The sequence below is a fragment of the Moschus berezovskii genome, chromosome 20, assembly GCF_049115385.1.
Source record: "Moschus berezovskii isolate FMDL1 chromosome 20, NW_MosBer_1.0, whole genome shotgun sequence".
Lineage (NCBI taxonomy): Eukaryota > Metazoa > Chordata > Mammalia > Artiodactyla > Moschidae > Moschus > Moschus berezovskii.
In genome coordinates, this window is record NC_142479.1 from 30,804,081 (window position 1) to 30,825,134 (window position 21,054).

A 21,054-nucleotide genomic window follows, 5' to 3' on the forward strand; every position below is an offset into this window, starting at 1 on the left:
TTGCAGTGATTATTACAGAAAACCATGTTTAATACTATGTTTAATATTATCCTTTCTGGCAAAAGAATGCAACTATGGGATCGTTTTAAATCTTTAATCAATGAGGGTTATCACTAATATCATATTTTTTCTCCAACTAAATTTATGTCCAAGTATGTCTCTGCTAAGGCCAATAAAAAAAAAAATACCCACAATGATGCAACCAGAAATGGACAGAATGTTAAGCTTAAAGAAATATATACCTTGAGTAAAGTAAATTGCTTCATGTGAATTTCCTGGCCATCTAGTGGTTAGGACTTGGCGCTTTCACTACGAGGGCCCAGGTTCAATCCCTGGTTGGGAAACTAAGCTCCTGCAAGCCGCACGGCATGGCCAAATGAAATTTTTTTAAAAAATATCATTTCACATCTGAACATAGTGGAAATAACTTTTCCCTCCTCACCTTATTCATGTTGTTTTCATCAACCACATCCTTGGATATATCCTGGATTATTTCTGGACACAAGATAAGCAGAATGATTTGTAGTGGCCAAACTGCTGCTTTACGTTTGGTGCTTTCAGCAAAACCATCCACTAAGTCAAACAGTTTTTCGGCACACTCTATGCGAAAAATACAAGTATTAAATGATACTGTTAGATGACAAGGAAATCTCTGGCATTAAATTAAAAGCTGGCTCTATTCAAAAACTAGCAAAGGCCACATTTTAAAAAGATAAACCTGGAAGATCACTTAACTCTCAACAAATTCATTCAGGTAACCAAAAAAGTAATGCTATACTGTCTATGTATTACAAGAGCCATCTTGATCCACCCTGTTGTTGTTCAGTTGCTCAGTGGCATCCGATTCTTTGCGACCCCATGGACTGCAGCACGCCAGGCTTCCCTGTCCTTCACCATCTCCCGGAGCTTGTTCAAACTCATGTCCATTGAGTCGGTGATGCCATCCAACCATCTCATCTTCTGTCGTCCCATTTTCCTCCTGCCCTCAATCTTTCCCACCATCATGGTCTTTTCAAATGAGTCAGCTATTCACATCACGTGGCCAAAGTATGGAGTTTCAGCTTCAGCATCAGTCGTTCCAATGAGTATTCAGTATATTTTCTTTAGGATGGACTGGTTGGAGATCCCTGCAGTCCAAGGGACTCTCAAGAGTCTTCTCCAAAACCACAGTTCAAAAGCATCAATTCTTTGGCACTCAGCTTACTTTATGGTCCAACTCTCACATCCATACATGACTACTGGAAAAACCATAGCTTTGACTAGATGGACCTTTGTTGGCAAAGTAATATTTCTGCATTGTATATGCTATCTAAGTTGGTCATAGCTTTTCTTCCAACGAGCAAGTGTCTTAATTTCATGGCTGCAGTCACCATCTGCAGTGATTTTGGAGCCCAAGAAAATAAAGTCTGTCACTGTTTCCATTGTTTCATGATCCATTTGCCATGAAGTGATGGGACCAGATGCCATGATCTTAGCTTTTTGAAATGTTGAGTTTTAAGCCAGCTTTTCCCCTCTCTTCTTCCACCTTCATCAAGAGGCTCTTTAGTTTCTTTTCGCTTTCTGCCATAAGGGTGGTATCACCTACATACCTGAGGTTATTGATATTTCTTCCAGCAATGTTGATTCCAGCTTGTGCTTCATCCAGCCCGGCAATTCACATGATGTACTCTGCATAAGTGAAATAAGCAGGGTGACAATGTACTTGAGGTACTCTTTTCCCAATTTTGAACTAGTCCATTGTTCCATGTCCAGTTCTAATCGTTGCTTCTTAATCTGTATACAGGTTTCTCAGGAAGCAAGTAAGGTGGTCTGGTATTCCCATCTTTTTAAGAATTTTCCACAGTTTTGTGTGATCCACACAGTCAAAGGCTTTAGCATAGTAAATAAAGCAGAAGCAGACGTTTTCCTGGAACTCCTGTGCTTTTTCTATGATCCAAAGGATGACAGCAATTTGATCTCTGGTTCCTCTGCCTTTTCTAAAGCCAGCTTGAACATCTGGAAGTTCTCGCCTACCTCCTAGTTCTCGCCTACGATTGTGGTGAAGTTGATCCAGCCTAGTAAAGTCCAAATTTTACAATGGTCAGACTGGTATTTAGTCTCAATGTGGAGGGCCCTATGCAAAGTGTGACTATATTCAAAAAACAAAGACTAATTAGCTTCTCAAAGAGAATTACCGAAGTTCTCCAGGAGTCTATTCTCCTTCTTGAAGTTGTGTCTTCAGAATTCTAAGTGAGGATATTCTTACTTGATACCCCTCTCTCTAAATAGGAAATAAAACCTCAGAGCACAAAAAAGGGCTTCTCTACAACAAAATGCCATCAGTATCCAATCTACAACTAATTAAAGATCAGAGCTTCATTTCTTATCTATTTGCTATAAAGGAAAAATGTTGAGGGTAACTCAGAAGTATAAGAAAAAAATAATAATTTCTATTTGACATAAGTTGAAAAGAGTAAAAGCACCATAATAACAAAAATAACTTGGAAAATGATAGGTTTTTATCTATTAAGTAAGAGTTTTTAAAAGACAAAAAAAACCTCAATCTTATCCTTACCAGCCATATCAGTCTGTGGAATCTGGTACAGTTTTGTAAATTCATCTGGATAATTTTCTACCCAGTTCCAAAATGCCTACAAATAACAAAATATATGTTTTATGTGATATATTCTTAATACAGAAAACAAAATATCATATTGCTCTAATTATATCACAAAATTCTAATTTCCTCCAGAAGAATATTACAATGCATTCTTTCTAAAAATTAATGTGAAATTATTACTGACTCAAAATACTGAAGACAACAATACTTAGAACCAAAAATTAACAAAACTTTAATACCAAAGAGGTTATTACTTACTTTTTCCAGGCTATTTATAACTGCTAACTGTGCAACTTTCTTTAGGGCTTTAAATTTAAATGCTGTTTCTGGAAAAGAAAAAAAAAAAAGGCTTTACAATTACTAATTAGTTAACACAAATGCAATTCAGAAGTACAAGCAAAAATAACTATCCTCTTACACACAAACTTTTGTGCCAGTATTATTTATTAAGCCACGTAAAGGTAAACACAACTAGAATAAACCAAAAACCTTACTGGTTATCTCCACTAAAGGCAAAACTCAACCCTAAACTTCAAAGGTTGTGAGTTTTTTCCTTTGATTCTAATAATAAGAATATTTTTTTAAAATGTATAAAATACACAATCATTGTAGAAAATTCAAAAACTACACAACAATCTAGGGGAAAGTGAAAACATTATCTATGCTTCTACCATTCAGAGACAATCACAATTTACACTTTGGTTAATTTTCTTCTTTCCCTTTTCCTATGCACGTATATAAAACAAATATATTTACTGTAACTGAGAAAATCTGTTCATATCAAACCTGTTCAAACTATTCTACTGATAGCAACATATCCCCAACTTTTTCCATATTACTAAAAGTTCCTCATGGGTATATTTGATGACTTTATGACAATAATATTCAATATTTCAGTTCAGTTCAGTCACTCAGTCATGTCCGACTCTGCGACCTCATGAATCGCAGCACGCCAGGCCTCCCTGTCCATCACCAACTCCTGGAGTTCACTCAAACTCATGTCCATCGAGTCGGTGATGCCATCCAGCCATCTCATTCTCTGTCGTCCCCTTCTCCTCCCGCCCCCAATCCCTCCCAGCATCAGGGTCTTTTCTAGTGAGTCAACACTTCGCATGAGGTGGCCAAAGTATTGGAGTTTCAGCTTTATCTTCAGTCCTTCCAATGAACACCCAGGATTGATCTTTCAGAATGGACTGCTTGGATCTCCCTGAAGTCCAAGGGACTCTCAACAGTCTTCTCCAGCACCACAGTTCAAAAGCATCAATTCTTCGGCGATCAGAGACACATGACCACGAGAAAAACCATAGCCTTGACTAGACGGACCTTGGTTGGCAAAGTAATGTCTCTGCTTTTTAATATACTATCTAGGTTGGTCATAACTTTCCTTCCAAGGAGTATGTGTCTTTTAATTGCATGGCTGCAATCAGCATCCACAGTGATTTTGGAGCCAAAAAAAATAAATTCTGACACTGTTTCCACTGTTTCCCCATCTATTTCCCATGAAGTGATGGGACCAGATGCCATGATCTTTGTTTTCTGAATGTTGAGCTTCAAGCCAACTTTTTCACTCTTCTCTTTCACTTTCATCAAGAGGCTTTTGAGTTCCTCTTCACTTTCTGCCATAAGGGTGGTGTCATCTGCATTTCTGAGGTTATTGATATTTCTCCCGGCAATCTTGATTCCAGCTTGTGCTTCTTCCAGCCCAGCGTTCCTCATGATGTACTCTGCATAGAAGTTAAATAAGCAGGGTGACAATATACAGCCTTGACGTACTCCTTTTCCTATTTGGAACCAGTCTGTTGTTCCATGTCCAGTTCTAACTGTTGCTTCCTGACCTGCATACAGGTTTCTCAAGAGGCAGGTCAGGTGGTCTGGTATTCCCATCTCTTTCAGAATTTTACACAGTTTATTGTGATCCACACAGTCAAAGGCTTTGGCATAGTCAATAAAGCAGAAATAGATGTTTTTCTGGAACTCTCTTGCTTTTTCCATGATCCAGCAGATGTTGTCAATTTGATCTCTGGTGCCTCTGCCTTTTCTAAAACCAGCTTGAACATCTGGAAGTTCACGGTTCACATATGGCTGAAGCCTGGCTTGGAGAATTTTGAGCATGACTTTACTAGCCTGTGAGATGAGTGCAATTGTGCAGTAGTTTGAGCATTCTTTGGCATTGCCTTTCTTTGGGATGGGAATGAAGACTGACCTTTTCCAGTCCTGTGGCCACTGCTGAGTTTTCCAAATTTGCTGGCATATTGAGTGCAGCACTTTCACAGCATCGTCTTTCAGGATTTGAAATAGCTCACCTGGAATTCCATCACCTCCACTAGCTTTGTTTGTAATGACGCTTTCTAAGGCCCACTTGACTTCACATTCCAAGATGTCTGGCTCTAGGTGAGTGATCAGGCCATCGTGATTATCTTATTCAATATTTAAGTCCATGTATTAAGACACTGGTTATTCAAACATTTTCCAATTTTGTATATTTGAATATTATTAATATAAATAACATTAATACTTTATATCCAAATCTTTTCAACATTCTGATTATTCCTTTAAGGCACATAAATATGTAGAAAAAGAACTGTCCAGTCCAAGAGATGAATATTTTTAAGGTTCTTGATAAATACTGCCAACTTGATTTTTAGAAAGACTGGGCCAAAGGCCACTCCCACCAAGCAGTATGTGAAAGTGTCCTTATCACATCCATGCTATCATTAAATATGTTCATTTCTTTTATTCTAATTTGATTATTAAAACAGTACAGTGCATTTTTAAAATAAGACTAAACATTTCTCCATATAAATACATTATGTATTTAATTTTTTTTCCTCTTCAATAAAATTACTGTCCACATTTGTAAAAAAGGTAACTTTTAATGAAGGGACGCAGATACTTATTAAATTACATAAACATCTTTACAAGACAAAGATGAGTCTTCAAGTTATAAAATTGTCTAAAAAATCTTCTAAAAGTCGCTTTCTTTTTTTTCTGGACTTGCAAATGAGTAACTTGCTCTCCACGTCAGTTTTTTTTTTCCCCTTTAAAGCGAAAGCCTTTATTTGAAGGATTTTTACACTGAAGAATTCAAAAAGTGGTAGATTTTTGGAACTTATTGACCTGTATTGAAAAGGAACTGCTGACAAAGATTCACCAGAAATAATCTGAACAAGCAAGAAAATATAGTTAATACTACTGAAACCTACTAAAAAAGTTTCAGGATATATGGTTTCTCTGACATAACAATACCTCAAAGTGCTGTAATGGATACAAAACTGACTGCCTGTTACTTTTCTAAACACACAGTGGTATAGTTAACAATATTCAATCACTTCTGTTCTTTCCTGAACATATAAAAATTAAAATATCAATTAAAAAACTAATATATTATTCTCTTCAACTGTTTTAAATGAAGAGTTCAGGAATGCAGCAACTGACATTTCTAAAATACAAAACAGGAGATACGTGCGATAAGCTCTACTAAGCAGCTGGCCACAGAACGAGAACATTGGATCATGTCACTGGTGATTTCAGTGGGACGTGATGTGCTTCCGAACACAACTCGGAACTCTCATCTTAGGCTCTGTATTTTGCTTTTCCAGTTTCGCTAATGACACACATGTGATTCAAGTCCCTGAAGTATTCATTATAGTCAAGGACATATATACCAACATAGCTCAGTTGGTTAAGAATCCACCTGCAATGCAGGAGACCCTGGTTCGATTCCTGGGTCAGGAAGATCTGCTGGAGAAGGGATAGGCTACCCAGTCCAGTATTCGTGGGCTCCCCTGTGGCTCAGGTGGTAAAAGAATCCACCTGCAATGAGGGAGACCTGGGTTCAATCCCTGGGTTGGGAAGTTTCCCTGGAGAAGGGAATGGCTACCCACTCCGGTATTCTGGCCTGGAGAATTCCATGGACTGTATAATCCATGGGGTTGCAAAGAGTCGGACACGACTGAGCAACTTTCACTCACTCACTCACCTAATTAATCACCAAAAGCTATGCAATGTATTCTACGCAAAAATTATATATTCTTCATACTAAATACCATATCAAATTGGTCCCCACCCTATCCCATTCCACCCAGACCTCCAACTATCCTTATTTCAATGTCACATTACTATACAACCAAGTCCCAGAAGTTCATGCAACTTCCTATCAAATCATCCTGCAAATTTCAAGCAAAGTGGCATATCTAAAATAAAACACTGATCAAGGTAATTCCCACCCAAAAACCTTTGCATCACTTCCCACAGCCACTAAAACAAAGCCTCATTACCCATAAGCAAAACAACGCAGCAGTTAAGTACTTTGGCTCTAGAGATGCAGATGTGAACTGAATCTTTATCGTGTCACTCAACAGATGTATGATCTTGGAAATTTTACTTAGGCCTCAGTTTCCTCATCAATATAAAGGATGATAATAGTAACATCCGTTTCACAGGGTTCCTGTGATTATTGACGAGAAAACGCATGTAAACTGCACAGGGTGATTGATGTATGGCACATACTGAAAATGCAACAAATGTTACTATGCTTTTATTAATATGACATGATGTACTGTTGTACCTCTGTATCTTGCTTTTAACATCTCCTGCCCCTGAATACATACACACTTTTCTCTCACGTTATACTCACTCTATTTAGCTTTGCCACACTGCTGTGCAAATAATCTGATAATATATTTGTTTCATAAAACAGGTCATGAGCTCCAAAGGGAGAGACTCAATATTTTATTAATCTTTGTAAACCCAGCAATCAGCATGGTTTCTTACATATAGTTTCTCAACAAAAGCTGCTGAATTGAATTTAAAACACATTATTACTTTTACTGTTCATATTACAGGAAGTTTCCATTCCTTTCACCATTTGTGTAGAACCATCTTTTGCTGGTCTGGTTTATAGTGGCTTTATATGCCATACTTATCAGCAAAAATTCTATAAATTTATGCTCATAAGGAAGCTGCATTCAATGGGGATAATTTACCAGAATAAAAAGAAAGTAATTTATTCATACACTTAGTTTCTCTCAATGTGCATGGGGAACCATCAATTAATTATATGCATTAAACATTTCTAAGAAATTGATCTTTTAAACAAACACCTATCCACAAGCACTCTGGACTAGATTTCCCAAATGTCACTGAATAGCTATGAAAAAAAAACTCACATTTCTTAAAATTTATACATAGAGGAAATATCTAAATATTATCATTCCTTAACTTTTCAATGTTTAATAATAAATATTAAAATCCTAAAATTTGAACTGAACTAAGTGGTGGTTTATTATAATCTAAAATAACTACTGTCCACTTGTCTATGCTGTGCTTAGTCACTCAGTTGTGTCCAACTCTCTGCAACCCTGTGTACCGCAGCCTACCAGGCACCTCTGTCCATGGGGATTCTCCAAGCAAGAACACTGGAGTGGACTGCCATGCCCTCCTCCAGGGGATCTACCCAACCCAGGGATCGAACCCAGGACTGCTGCATGGCAGGTAGAATTCTTTACCGCCTGAGCCACCAGGGACATAATAGCTAAAATGATTCATTTCTCCTTAATTAAAGCTACTGAAAAGTGAGGTAAGCATTGCTTGGTTTTATCATGGTAATGGCCTAAAATCATAAATTGCTGAACAATGGTAACATAGCTGGAACACAGCCTCACAGTATTCATCTATATAGATATAGTTTTTTAATATCTTTGGTGAAATAGTTGTTGAGTTTAAAGCAAATGTTAGGAAAACTAAACATGGTATTTTGAAAACTGCACTGCAGAACTGTTAAAGTTTTCAAAGTTAGTATAACTAAATCTCCTTCCAGGTCAAACACTAAAAAACACTGTTGACAATTCCTTAATCAATAAACAAAGTAAAATAAAAATAAGTATGAATCACATACTATAAGGTTTCACATTTCAATTAGCCAGAATCCAATATTACATAGATGTTCAAGCAGGTTTTAGAAAAGGCAGAGGCACCAGAGATCAAATTGACAACATCCGCTGGATCATGGAGAAAGCAAGAGAGTTCCAGAAAAACATCTATTTCTGCTTCATTGACTATGCCAAAGCTTTTGACTGTGTGGATCACAATAAACTGTGGAAAATTCTGAAAGAGATGGGAATACCAGACCACCTGACCTGCCTCTTGAGAAACCTGTATACAGGTCAGGAAGCTACAGTTAGAACTGGACATGGAACAACAGACTGGCTCCAAATAGGAAAAGGAATGTGTCAAGGTTGTATATTGTCACCCTGCTTATTTAACTTCTATGCGGAGTACATCATGAGAAACGCTGGGCTGGAAGAAGCACAAGCTGGAATCAAGATTGCCGGGAGAAATATCAATAACCTCAGATATGCAGATGACACCACCCTTATGGCAGAAAGTGAAGAGGAACTCAAAAGACTCTTGATGAAAGTGAAAGAGGAGAGTGAAAAGGTTGGCTTGAAGCTCAACATTCAGAAAACAAAGATCATGGCATCTGGTCCCATCACTTCATGGGAAATAGATGGGGAAACAGTGGAAACAGTGTCAGACTTTATTTTTTTGGGCTCCAAAATCATTGCGGATGCTGATTGCAGCCATGCAATTAAAAGATGCTTACACCTTGGAAGGAAAGTTATGACCAACCTAGATAGCATATTAAAAAGCAGAGACATTACTTTGCTAACCAAGGTCCATCTAGTCAAGGCTATGGTTTTTCCTGTGGTCATGTATGGATGTGAGAGTTGGACTGTGAAGAAAGCTCATCGCTGAAGAATTGATGCTTTTGAACTGTGGTGCTGGAGAAGACTCTTGAGAGTCCCAGTTGACTGCAAGGAGATCCAACCAGTCCATCCTAAAGGAGATCAATCCTGGGTGTTCATTGGAAGGACTGATGCTAAAATTGAAACTCCAATACTTTGGCCACCTCATGCGACGAGTTGACTCACTGGAAAAGACTGATGCTGGGAAGGATTGGGGCTGGAGGAGAAGGGGACGACAGAGAATGAGATGGCTGGATGGCATCACCGACTCAATGGACATGAGTTTGAGTGAACTCCGGAAGTTGGTGATGGACAGGGAAGCCTGGCGTGCTGTGATTCATGGGGTCATGGACAGTTGGACACGACTGAGCGACTGAACTGAACTGAATATTACATAAAATTAAAAAACAATTTTTGTGAAATGAATTCAGGCATTTATACTCAGTATATTCATAATAGTGCTATTTTATTTAGATTAACACATTTCTGCTTACCACAAAAACCCTCTCAATTCCTTCTGATAGTTAATTTCAGTCAACATAATGATAGAAAGCACTCTTCAAAGTTTTAAAATTACACATTCAGCATTACATATAGGCATATTCCCACGTATGACTACTATTGATATGTTCCACAAGGAAGCAAAACTAAGCACTGAAAGAATAAAAGACCCTGAAATGCTATAAAGTCAGTCAGTAAGGCAATAACAGAGTTGAAAACAGAATATGAGAAATGAGATTCTTGACTCAATTTCTCCTCTCATCATAAAAGCACAATCTTCTGGTCCATCTGCAATGAAACTTTTACACCCTGCTAAACTATCTGCTTTTAGCACTACAATAGATAAATAACTTCTATAACACATAACTATCCTTGAGATGAAATTCTAGGAAAATTAAATAACAGCATGCTTACATTCTCGTTAATAAAGAAAAAGCAAAAACCGTAGTTGAACAAAAACTTTACATTGCCAAGACTTAAGATATTCATTACTGTATGATTTGCAAAGGTTCAAAAATTACTGAACCATAAAGATTACTATCCATTTCTCAAGGACATTTGCATTATAAAATCCATTTTGATGTTCTAGCTCAACATAATTAGTTCAATTAGTACATTTAAAATACTTATTTTTCACCCAGTGATTAATTTCACATACATCATTCATTTAAACTTACCCTTCAGAAGTCGTTTTAATTTTGCACAATCCACATTAATATACTGTAACAATTCTATATCATGAACATCCACATTGTCTTCTGAACAAACAGTCAATTCCTGTAACCTGAAAAGTAAAAAACCAAAAATAAATTATCAACCAAAGTTTTAGGATAGTTCAAAATTCTGAATTCAACAAATAGAATTGACTGATGGTAAAAAAGCACAAATACTACATGATTTTATTTAAAATATTAGCTCAAATTGTAACCAATGCAGTATAATTTAAAATTGACATTATCATCGCAATAAACCTTCAGTTGCTAAAAAATGAAATCAACGCTATTTCTTCCTTCTCAAATTCTTCTTCCACTCACTTCAGCCTACAGATGTATAGCTAACAGTAAAATTATTCTAAGCACTTACACTAATGTTCTTCTTATCATCAGGGTGATAAAAGCTTAGCAGTTCACACTGGGAATGAGAAGGTCCTCAAAACTGATTTACATGCTACAAATTCCACAGCTGCTGCAAAGAGCCTAAAAATATGGAATATGACTCCTTAGGAAACACAACTTAACAAATCAGCAACACCAACCTTTGAAAAGCTAACTCTTGTGGTTGTTTGTGAAAAATGGAAGGAAAGTTTAATTCCTTTTACAGTTGTTATTACCATAAGGAAGGGGCATTTGGGGAATTTTTAAGGCAGAGAAATCAAATAAAAAGGTTTTATGGTCCAAAGAAATGAACTGGAAAACCTATCACTAAAACATCTAAAAGGACTAGATAAACTGAACAACAACAAACAGATATTTTAAATGTACAGAAATAAAGCAAAACAAATGCTATTTACCCATCCAAGTCCAGAAATGGAAAGGAAACTGAAAACCAGAGATGGTTCTGAAAGGATGATCTGGTCAACAAAAGGGTGAGAGTTGGTTAAGTTTTTTCTCTCCTTAACCTAAGGGTGTGGGGCTAAACATCCACATGAGACTGGATGCAAAGCCCTGAACCCTAAAAATGCAGGAAGTAGAACCAGGGCCTTGCATAAAACATGGCTAGAAAGAGCTATGCACTTCCTGAAAAAAAGAGAAAGACAGAGACACTGAAAGGGAGACAGGTAGAAAAAAAAAAGCCGGTGGGGGGTGGGGTGGGCATAGGGATTTACCAGCACAGGAAGTCTGTCTGCTCTGCCTAAGCTTTGCACACAGGAAAAAGTCAACCAGGACCATACAAGGATTTGAGGCCCACATTTGTACCACCCATACAATCTGGGACTGAGAGATTAACAAACACATGGGTCCAAAACTGGGCACTTTTGCAAAACCATCATTAGGATACTCTCAGAGTCCCAGGTCACAAGACATTCCCCCAAAAAACACACACTGCACTAAACATAAATCACAGTTTACAAAACAGAGAGAAACAATTCACTGTGAACGAGAGTTGGCACATACAAACAAATGAGATTATTTAACAATCTTAAAGAGAATATAAGTAAGAACGTTTTAAATAATTAGACATACAAGAAGAAATATTAAACTATAAAAAAGAATAATAAACTTCTAAAAAAAAAAACCAGCAGACGTGTAAAAGAATCAAATAGAACTTTCAGAGTCACTGAGTCTTCTGCTTCTGGTGATATGTCAAATCAGACATAATTTGGGTCTTTAGGACCCTCCAACCATAAAACAGGCAATTCGGTGGAGAAAGCAGCTAATGGTCTACATAAAAGAGTAATATGAGCCACAGTACATGATATATACTTCAGCAGAATAAAGAAGTTATTTTAAGATCTGTAACTCATATTATTTCCTGAAAGAAAAGCAATGACAGAAATATCAAAAGCTAACATTAATCCTAAAAGAGAAACATCCACAGACAGGTAGAATGGTCAAACACAACAAATTCTCATGACACTGATTCATCTATCAATAGTACGAAGTATAAAATCAATCTTCAGAAAGAACTATCATTCCAATCCCTAGAATATTTTAAGTCACCTAATGCTATGACTGGAGAAGGAAATGGCAACCCACTCCAGTGTTCTTGTCTGGAGAATCCCAGGGACGGGGGAGCCTGGTGGGCTTCCGTCTATGGGGTCGCACAGAGTCGGACACAACTGAAGCGACTCAGCAGCATCAGCAATGCTATGACACTAGAGTTTCACAGGATAACTCCATCTAAGTTAAATAATCATAATGGTCTTTTTAGGTAAGTGACCCTCTAATCAGCTCCTATTTCTGGCATAAGCTAGATTAAACAGCAAATGCAGTTGTCTGAAACATAAATTTCACAGATTCCATTTCTGAGCAGTCTGTGTCCCCTGAAAGCTAAAGAAACTAGCTTATTCTGGAGACTTATTAACTTCTATTCTCGAAAGAGTGAACTAGATTCAGGAAATACACAAAAGCTGCCTATTTTTACATGTGCTAATGCTGGAAAATAAAACCTTTGGAGACCAGAAGATTTTTAAAGTTTTCAGAGGTGGGGCATTTGCTGTGTTTTATTAAAGCAATTCATGCTTGGATAGACTAAAAACATTTTACTCTTTTGATCATTTTCTACCTTCAGTGTAAGATGATTTCAAAAAGTAAGACTGGTCTAGTATCACCTAAATAAAGAAGGGGTTTTGTTTTTTATCATTTTAATGCCTCCTAATACCTAGGTGTTTGCTACCTTCAACCAGTATTACTCAGAATATGAAATGTTAACACAGAGTTCATGAAGACATTGTTCCATTATATAAACACGACTCTATATTATCAGTCATATTGTAACATTAAATAAAATTTTAATTTTCTCTGCACCAGAATTCTGATGAAAGGTTGAAGAATAATGTTGCCTAGAATCACAATTACAGAAATCCCATCTTTTAATAAAAAGACTGCAGGATTTTGAAGTTAGCTCAGTTCAGTGAAGTTAGCTGATTCCCCCTAAAAACTACAGCACCAAACTATGATGTATATTTCTCACTCACACCTATTGCAAAACAACACGAGAATGAACTAAGCTGACTCATGGAAATCCAATGCTCGCTCACACAACACAAATTAAAGCTGTAGGTATCATTAAATAAGGAAGATTGCTATTCTTTATTATGTTTAGTCTCTGATTCATTGAAGCACTGAGTGATTTATGTTATGCTTCCTACTTGGTCATAATTAAGGACCCGTTTGACTCTACTTGCATAAGAAAAGCAAATCATCTGCATGAAATTAAGTTCCAGAGAGACTTGAGACCATCAGTTACAATTCTATACTCACTTCTCCATTTGTAGCATATCACAACAAGTGATCATATGATGACTTCTAATTTTCAATAAAAGCTTCAATTATATTTATCATACAATTTTAAAGTACAGCAGTATATATTATAAAAAAGGATTTCATCAAAATAGGCTAAAATAGAAGTATAGGAAAGCAGCCTAGTACAATGGAATAAACAGACTCTGAAGGCAGTCTGACTTAGAAATTTTGGGACCTCTGTTATTGGGCACACTGCCTTGATTACTTCTTTAGTATTAGTTTGCTTACCTGTAAAATGGGGTAATTACCACCTACATTTCAGGAATACTGTGAGGATAAAATAGCATAGCACATGCTGTAAATGTTCAACAAATGGGAGCTTTCACAGTTCACTCACTTAAAACAGTTCACTTTCTAGAAAATGCTACTTTGCAATTACTTTCTTGTGCTTCCCACATTGCTGGTTTGGTTTTTTGGTTTTTGTTTTTGGTAACTTAGGATCTTGTGATAAGGATCAGAGCTTTAATATCATTAGAATTCTGACTACTCATCAATTATTCTGATTTGACTAATTTAATTAAAAGGAAAGCATGCTTAAAAAGCCAAACTAAAAATTCATACCTAGTATTAAAAAAAACTTGATCATAGTTGATATTTTATTCCTAAAATTTATACTTTCAAGCTTATAACAGTACTCACATTTAATTGTGATTAATTTGGGCTTCCCTGGTGGCTCAGATATTAAAGAATCTACCTGCAATGCAGGAGACCTGGCTTCAATCCCTAGGTTAGGAGTATCTCCTGGAGAAGGGAATGGCTACCCACTCCAGTATTCTTGCCTGAAGAATTCCATGGACAGAGGCAACAGTCCATGGGGTAGCAAACAGTCGACACAACTAAGCAACCAACATTTTCATTTTCATATTTAATTGTACCCACCAAGATCACAATACCACATGATAAAAATTTCCAAAAAAACCAATGCATAAAATTTCAACAAAAGCCCACATTAAACTTGCTCCTATCAACCTTTTTTTTTTTTAATGAAGACAAAATTTATATTACTTACAACATTCCTATGAAAATTTACACACTAACCTGGTAGAAATTCTACTAAAGACTGCATTGAAGTTGTTGCAGCTAAGAGAAAATAACACCCCAGAGGCAGAATTCCGAAGTTCAGCTGCATGTTGGTTTCCTTCACGACAAGTATGAAGAAAATGGCAGATTTCTGGCAGCAACTGTTTGACCAGCATCGTTTCATCTAATCTCATTGTGTCCTTTGGTTGCTAAAATAGAAACAATCACATAATTCTAAAACTTTCTTAAACTTACATGTAAATATTTTCTATAATGAAAAATTTCAAACATAGGTAAGAATTGAAATAGAATAATGAACACCTATATATTCATCACCTAGATTCAGTTCAGTTCAGTTCAGTCGCTCAGTCGTGTCCGACTCTCCGCAACCCCATGAACCACAGCACGCCAGGCCTCCCTGTCCATCACCAACTCCCGGAGCTCACTCAAACTCATAACTGTTAACATTTCATGTTTGCTCTATTTATCTACAGTTGGTTTAATAAAAAAAGATGGCTCCATCTTTCACCTCTTAATCACAATAAAAGTCGAGGTAGCCCATCAATCCCCTCAGGACCTGCATTTCTGCTTGTTGCCATATTTGTTCTCCTTAGTAAGCTCTCCCACTCCTGGGAATCCTAGTTTACTATGAGCCCTGCTGCTGCTGCTGCTGGTGCTAAGTCACTTCAGTCATATCCAACTCTGTGTGACCCGACAGACAGCAGCCCACCAGGCTCCCCCGTCCCTGGGATTCTCCAGGCAAGAACACTGGAGTGGATTGCCATTTCCTTCTCCAATGCATGAAAGTAAAATTTCATATATACTGGTGAGCACATTTATTCATCTGTCTCAACACCCAAATTAATTCCAGGGTGGACAATCACATCTACCTTTGGGCAGACTGACCAAAACAGATATTACTTACTGCAAATAATTTTGTTTTGGTTTAACCATTTCAAAGTAAATTACAAACACCATAAATTCACTACTACCTTACTTTAGTATCACTTAAATACAAGAAAATTCTCCAACTTCAATGCAATCATCATACTAGGAAAAGTAAAAAATTCCCTCATATCAGCTGATAGCCAATTCATATCGAAATTTCCCCACTCCCCCGCTGAATGTCTTTCACAGCTGTTCGAGTTTTACTCAACCAGGATCCAAAAAAGGTTTGACTGCAGCATGACTGTTACTTCCTTTAGTCTCTTTATCCTCAAAGTATTTCCCCTCACACTCTATGTACATCATTTTTATTTTCCATAACATTGACCTTTTTTTTCTTAAGGAAACAGATCAGTTGCTTCAACAAAATATTTTATATTACTGATCTGATTATGTCTTAGCGATGTAACTTGCTCTTCTAGTTGCTACATTTTCTGTTAAGCTGGAATCTAAACCTAATGGTCTTATTAGATTCAGGTTAAACACTAAGCAAAATTCATTACAGTTCATATTACATCATATCAGGAGTACATACGCCAGATGGTCCCTCTGTTAACGATATCTTTGGTGTTAACACTAAGATCTCTACTTTGTAAAGTAAATCTACTCTACAATTAACAAAACAACCAATGAATAAGCTACCCTGAAAATATACTATTCCACACCAATATTTTACCTAATGGCTTAGTATCCTTATATGAAGGACAATTTTGATAATGCCAAGCAAGATGACAAAGAACAAATTTCTGTAACTGTGCTGTGCTCAAATCTGTAATTGCATTCCAAAAGCTTTCAGATACAAATACATTGAAATATATGAAAAGTAAATAGATATCATAAAATATTTTTAAAAACTGCAAAATTTGAGTTACAATGTTCTTTCTTATTTATACGCTAACCAAACCAACCAGACATTGAAACTAAGTCCAATTAATAAACAAATAAAAGGTATGTGAAGTGAAGTGGAATTCGCTCACTCTTTGCAACCCCATGAACTATACAGTCCATGGAATTCTCCAGGTCAGAATACTGGAGTGGGTAGCCTTTCCCTTCTCCAGGGGATCTTCCCAATCCAGGGATCAAGCTCAGGTCTCCCACATTGCAGGCGGATTCTTGACCAGCTGAGCCACAAGGAAAGTCCACAGATACTAAGTGGGTAGCATACCCCTTCTCCAGCGGATCTTCCCAACCCAGGAATCGAACCGGGGTCTCCTTCATTGCAGGTGGATTCTTTACCAATTGAGCTATCAGGGAAGCCCTAGAAGCGTTCAAGTTTTGAATAATGGTCATATGCATGCGTGTGTGCGAGTGTGCTGTCGCCTCGGGCTGACTCTTTATGACTCTATGGACTGTAGCCTGGCAGGCTCTTCTGTCCATGGGATTTTCCAGGCAAGAATACTGGAGTGGGTTGCCATGTCCTCTTCCATGGGCTCTTCCCAGCCCAGGGATTGAACCCCCGTCTCTTACATCTCCTGCGTTGGCAGGCGAGTTCTTTACCACTAGAGCCACCTGAGAAATCCAATGGTCATATATACAAGAACAAAAATACTTAAGATTCTTCAGAATCTACAAAATTTTACTCATGAAAGTTTGATTTTAATCATAATATTGTTAAGTATCTGTTCACTTTCATTTAGCTACTTCAATTACTAATATGATAAACATGTACTTATAGGGCTCAGTTCTTCTTAAGCCTCAACTTACTTTGATCTAAAAAGGAAAATAAACAACCAGCAAGGACCTACTCTAAAAAAAAAAATTTAAGAATAAAAAAAAAAGAAAAAGGAAAATCAAGAGAGTCAATGAAGGCAATCCAGAAAAACACAACTGTTCAATAATATGAACAATACTATTTTTAATTATAAATTTAATGAAAAAATTATACATTTTGAATAGTAGAGCAAAGCAAGATAATGTCTATTTTATGGATTAGATAAGTTATACCATGTCCACTTAATAGAGCTTCATTTTGGCTATCTCCAAAGAGTATCAAATTAAACTGGGGCCAATGATATCAGTAATCATTCTCCAAAATACATTTACCAGTACCTCTTCATTATAAATGTTAATGGAGAAAAGATGTAGAACTGAAGGGGCAACAAACCAGCCTACTCCCATTCAAACATGACGAAGTAAAATCACTACAAAAAACTGATTCAAGAGAAGTTAAAAAAAAAATAATCAAGTACCTTCAAACTTTCATTATTCTATTAAATATTTAAAAGGTTTTTCGCTCTTCCACCCCATTTTACAAATGAATGACAGCTCATCACAAATTAACAGACAACACAAAGTTAAAACAAAATTAGTTCACCCCCAATTTAGGTAGAAAATATATAAGCATTGTCTCACAATTTAGGAATACGGATAAGGGTCAATAAAAGAATTTAAAACATCATGCTTAGGTTTTGGGGCCTATCGTCTAAAATAGTTCTCTTCCCTAAGGATCATCGTTGTGTGAAGTGTGTGTATTGTCCAGCTCCCTGTCCTACACATTCCTTAAACACTGATGACTATTTTATCTCCTCTCAGTAGATCAGTGCTCATATGTCAAAGTCCTTTCTTATCTAGGTTTACCATACAGAACAACTTTAACATGTGAAAGAGAAGCAATTTAGAATAAAAGCAAAAGATAGGTCAAAGGGAGGAAGATTATAATCTTCTAAGAAATGTTAACCCCAGTACATACTGGAGAGACAGATCTTTAAAACAGAGGTATTAAAGTATTCATATAAAATTTAGTATGAATAAATATAATTTTAAAACTAAATATAAAATTTATATTTTTATATAAACTCACAGTATTTTCCAGGAAGAGTTAAAGCCGTTGAAATACAGAAACACTATGCTCTATACAACCAATCTTCTTGAAAAAATTCTAATTAAGTCATGGTTTAAAACTCTGAGATAACTATTTAGAGGAAAAGTGAAAAACAACTCTTTTGTATTCAACTATTCCTCCACATGGTCTTCCCTGGTAGCTCAGATGGTAAAGAATAGGCCTACAAAGCAGGAGACCAGGATTCAATCCCTGGGTTGGGAAGATCTCTTGGAGAAGGGAATGGCAACCCATTCCAGTATTCTTGCAAGGAGAATTCCATGGACAGAGGAGCCTGGTGGACTACAGTCTGTGTGGTCACAAACAGTCGGACATGACTGAGCGACTAACACACACACACACTCCTCCACGTATCTATTTTATATGTTCATATTTACATAAAAAGTGTTTTTAACGTAGGATCTATCAGCAATATAACAGCTTAAATTTAAGTTCTCTTTAACATGAATATGAAAAGTAAATTATTAAAATCAGATTCATACAGGGGGAAATAAGATTCTCATGGTCTTTAACATCACATTCTTTGACAGCCAAGCAATGCCACAGGCCTAACCACTGGAGAAATTGATTAAAAGAAATAGTGAATTTTCTATAAAATCTTTTCTAAAAAACCTGAGAGATATGACTCCAACTTTATACTTTATAAATATAAACTTTATTACTAATAAGTAATCTTAATATTTAATTTACAAAAGATGACAATTAATTTTTTCTTGAAAACGTCTCTATGCCACCCTGTCAGCTCTGCTAACAAACTTCACTTCCATGTTTCAGTCCATGACTCTTCTCCTTGTCCACACCCATGCTTCATTTAGTACATCAGATCATTCTCAAAACTGAGTTCATAAAACATGCCTATTCAAGAATAGACTCACTTACCCCAGCAAGACATTTTTCCAGTGTATCCAATATAATCAACTGAGAGAGATACAAATTTTTTTCAGCAGCTTCTCCAAATATTCTCTAAAAGAAAAGATATTCAGAACACAAAAGTTGGTTATTACTCCTCACTACAAATCAGCACACATCTGAAAAATGAGGGATCAAGAAAATCAACGGTCTGCTATTTTATCTCCCAGATTATACTGTATTTAAATCTATTATTTCTGATTTTATCCTAATGCTCACACAAAATTAATTCTCAGGCAAACAAAAATGCTGGAATTTACTACAATCTGCCATTAGTCTGCCACAGTAAAAGATACTCTAATTTATAGTTTTAAAATATGTAGTAAATGTACTTTGAAATGAACACCATTAAAGAAATGGTAACATCAGGACCTGCCTCTTGAGGAACCTGTATGCAGGTCAGGAAGCAACAGTTAGAACTGGACAAGGAACAACAGACTGGTTCCAAATAGGAAAAGGAGTACATCAAGGTTATATATTGTCACCCTGCTTATTTAACTTATATGTAGAGTACATCATGAGGAACACTGGGCTGGAAGAAGCACAGGCTGGAATCAAGACTGCCGGGAGAAATATCAACAACCTCAGACATGCAGATGATACCACCCTTATGGCAGAAAGTGAAGAGGAACTCAAGAGCCTCTTGATGAAAGTGAAAAAGGAGAGTGAAAAAGTTGGCTTGAAGCTCAACATTAAGAAAACTAAGACTATGGCATCTGGCCCCATCACTTCATGGGAAATAGATGGGAAAACAGTGGAAACGGTGCTAGACTTTATTTTGGGGGGCTCCAAAATCACTGCAGATGGTGATTGCAGCCATGAAATTAAAAGACGCTTACTCCTTAGAAGGAAAGTTATGACCAACCTAGACAGGATATTAAAAAGCTGAGACATTACTTTGCCAAGGTCCGCCTAGTCAAGGCTATGGTTTTTCCCGTGGTCATGTATGGATGTGAGAGTTGGACTGTGAAGAAAGCTGATCGCCAAAGAATTGATGCTTTTAAACTGTGGTGTTGGAGAAGACTGTTCAGAGTCCCAGTTGACTGCAAGGAGATCCAACCAGTCCATTCTAAAGGAGGTCAGTCCTGGGTGTTCATTGGAAGGACTGATGCTAAAGCTGAAGCTCTAATACTGTGGCTACCTCATGCGAAGAGTTGACTCACTGGAAAAGACTCTGATGCTGGGAGGGATTGGGGGCAGGAAGAGAAGGGGATGACAGAGAATGAGATGGCTGGATGGCATCACCGACTCAATGGACATGAGTTTGAGTGAACTCCGGGAGTTGGTGATGGACAGGGAGGCCTGGCGTGCTGTGATTCATGGGGTCGCGGAGAGTCGGACACGACTGAGCGACTGAACTGAACATTAGGAAAACCCATGTTCTGCCAGTTTTTAAGTACAATTTAGGTTTGAACAATATTTTTTAAATATATAGGATTTAGATATATAGATCTTTACTAGAATGTTAAACATTTAACCACACTTTGAGGCCACAAAATAATCAAAAAATCAAAGCCTAAACTCTAATAG

The 21,054-nt window shown here is 36.9% G+C and overlaps 1 protein-coding gene across 9 annotated transcripts in view; it reads right to left on the minus strand.

The window, feature by feature from the left end:
- NF1 (neurofibromin 1) overlaps positions 1-21,054 on the minus strand; it is a 252,176-nt gene that overhangs the window by 172,229 nt on the left and 58,893 nt on the right. For 8 of the 9 annotated variants that reach the window (XM_088828700.1, XM_055401461.2, XM_088828696.1 and 5 more), the window contains exons 3-8: positions 19,495-19,578; positions 14,850-15,040; positions 10,524-10,630; positions 2,858-2,925; positions 2,555-2,630; positions 443-600 (exon numbers count right to left, since the gene is read on the minus strand). In XM_088828700.1, coding sequence (XP_088684826.1) covers positions 443-600; positions 2,555-2,630; positions 2,858-2,925; positions 10,524-10,630; positions 14,850-15,040; positions 19,495-19,578 — 684 coding nt within the window. Of the gene's footprint in view, positions 1-442; positions 601-2,554; positions 2,631-2,857; positions 2,926-10,523; positions 10,631-10,929; positions 10,971-14,849; positions 15,041-19,494; positions 19,579-21,054 lie in introns of those variants that run through there. The other variant, XM_055401504.2, reaches the window with a different exon arrangement.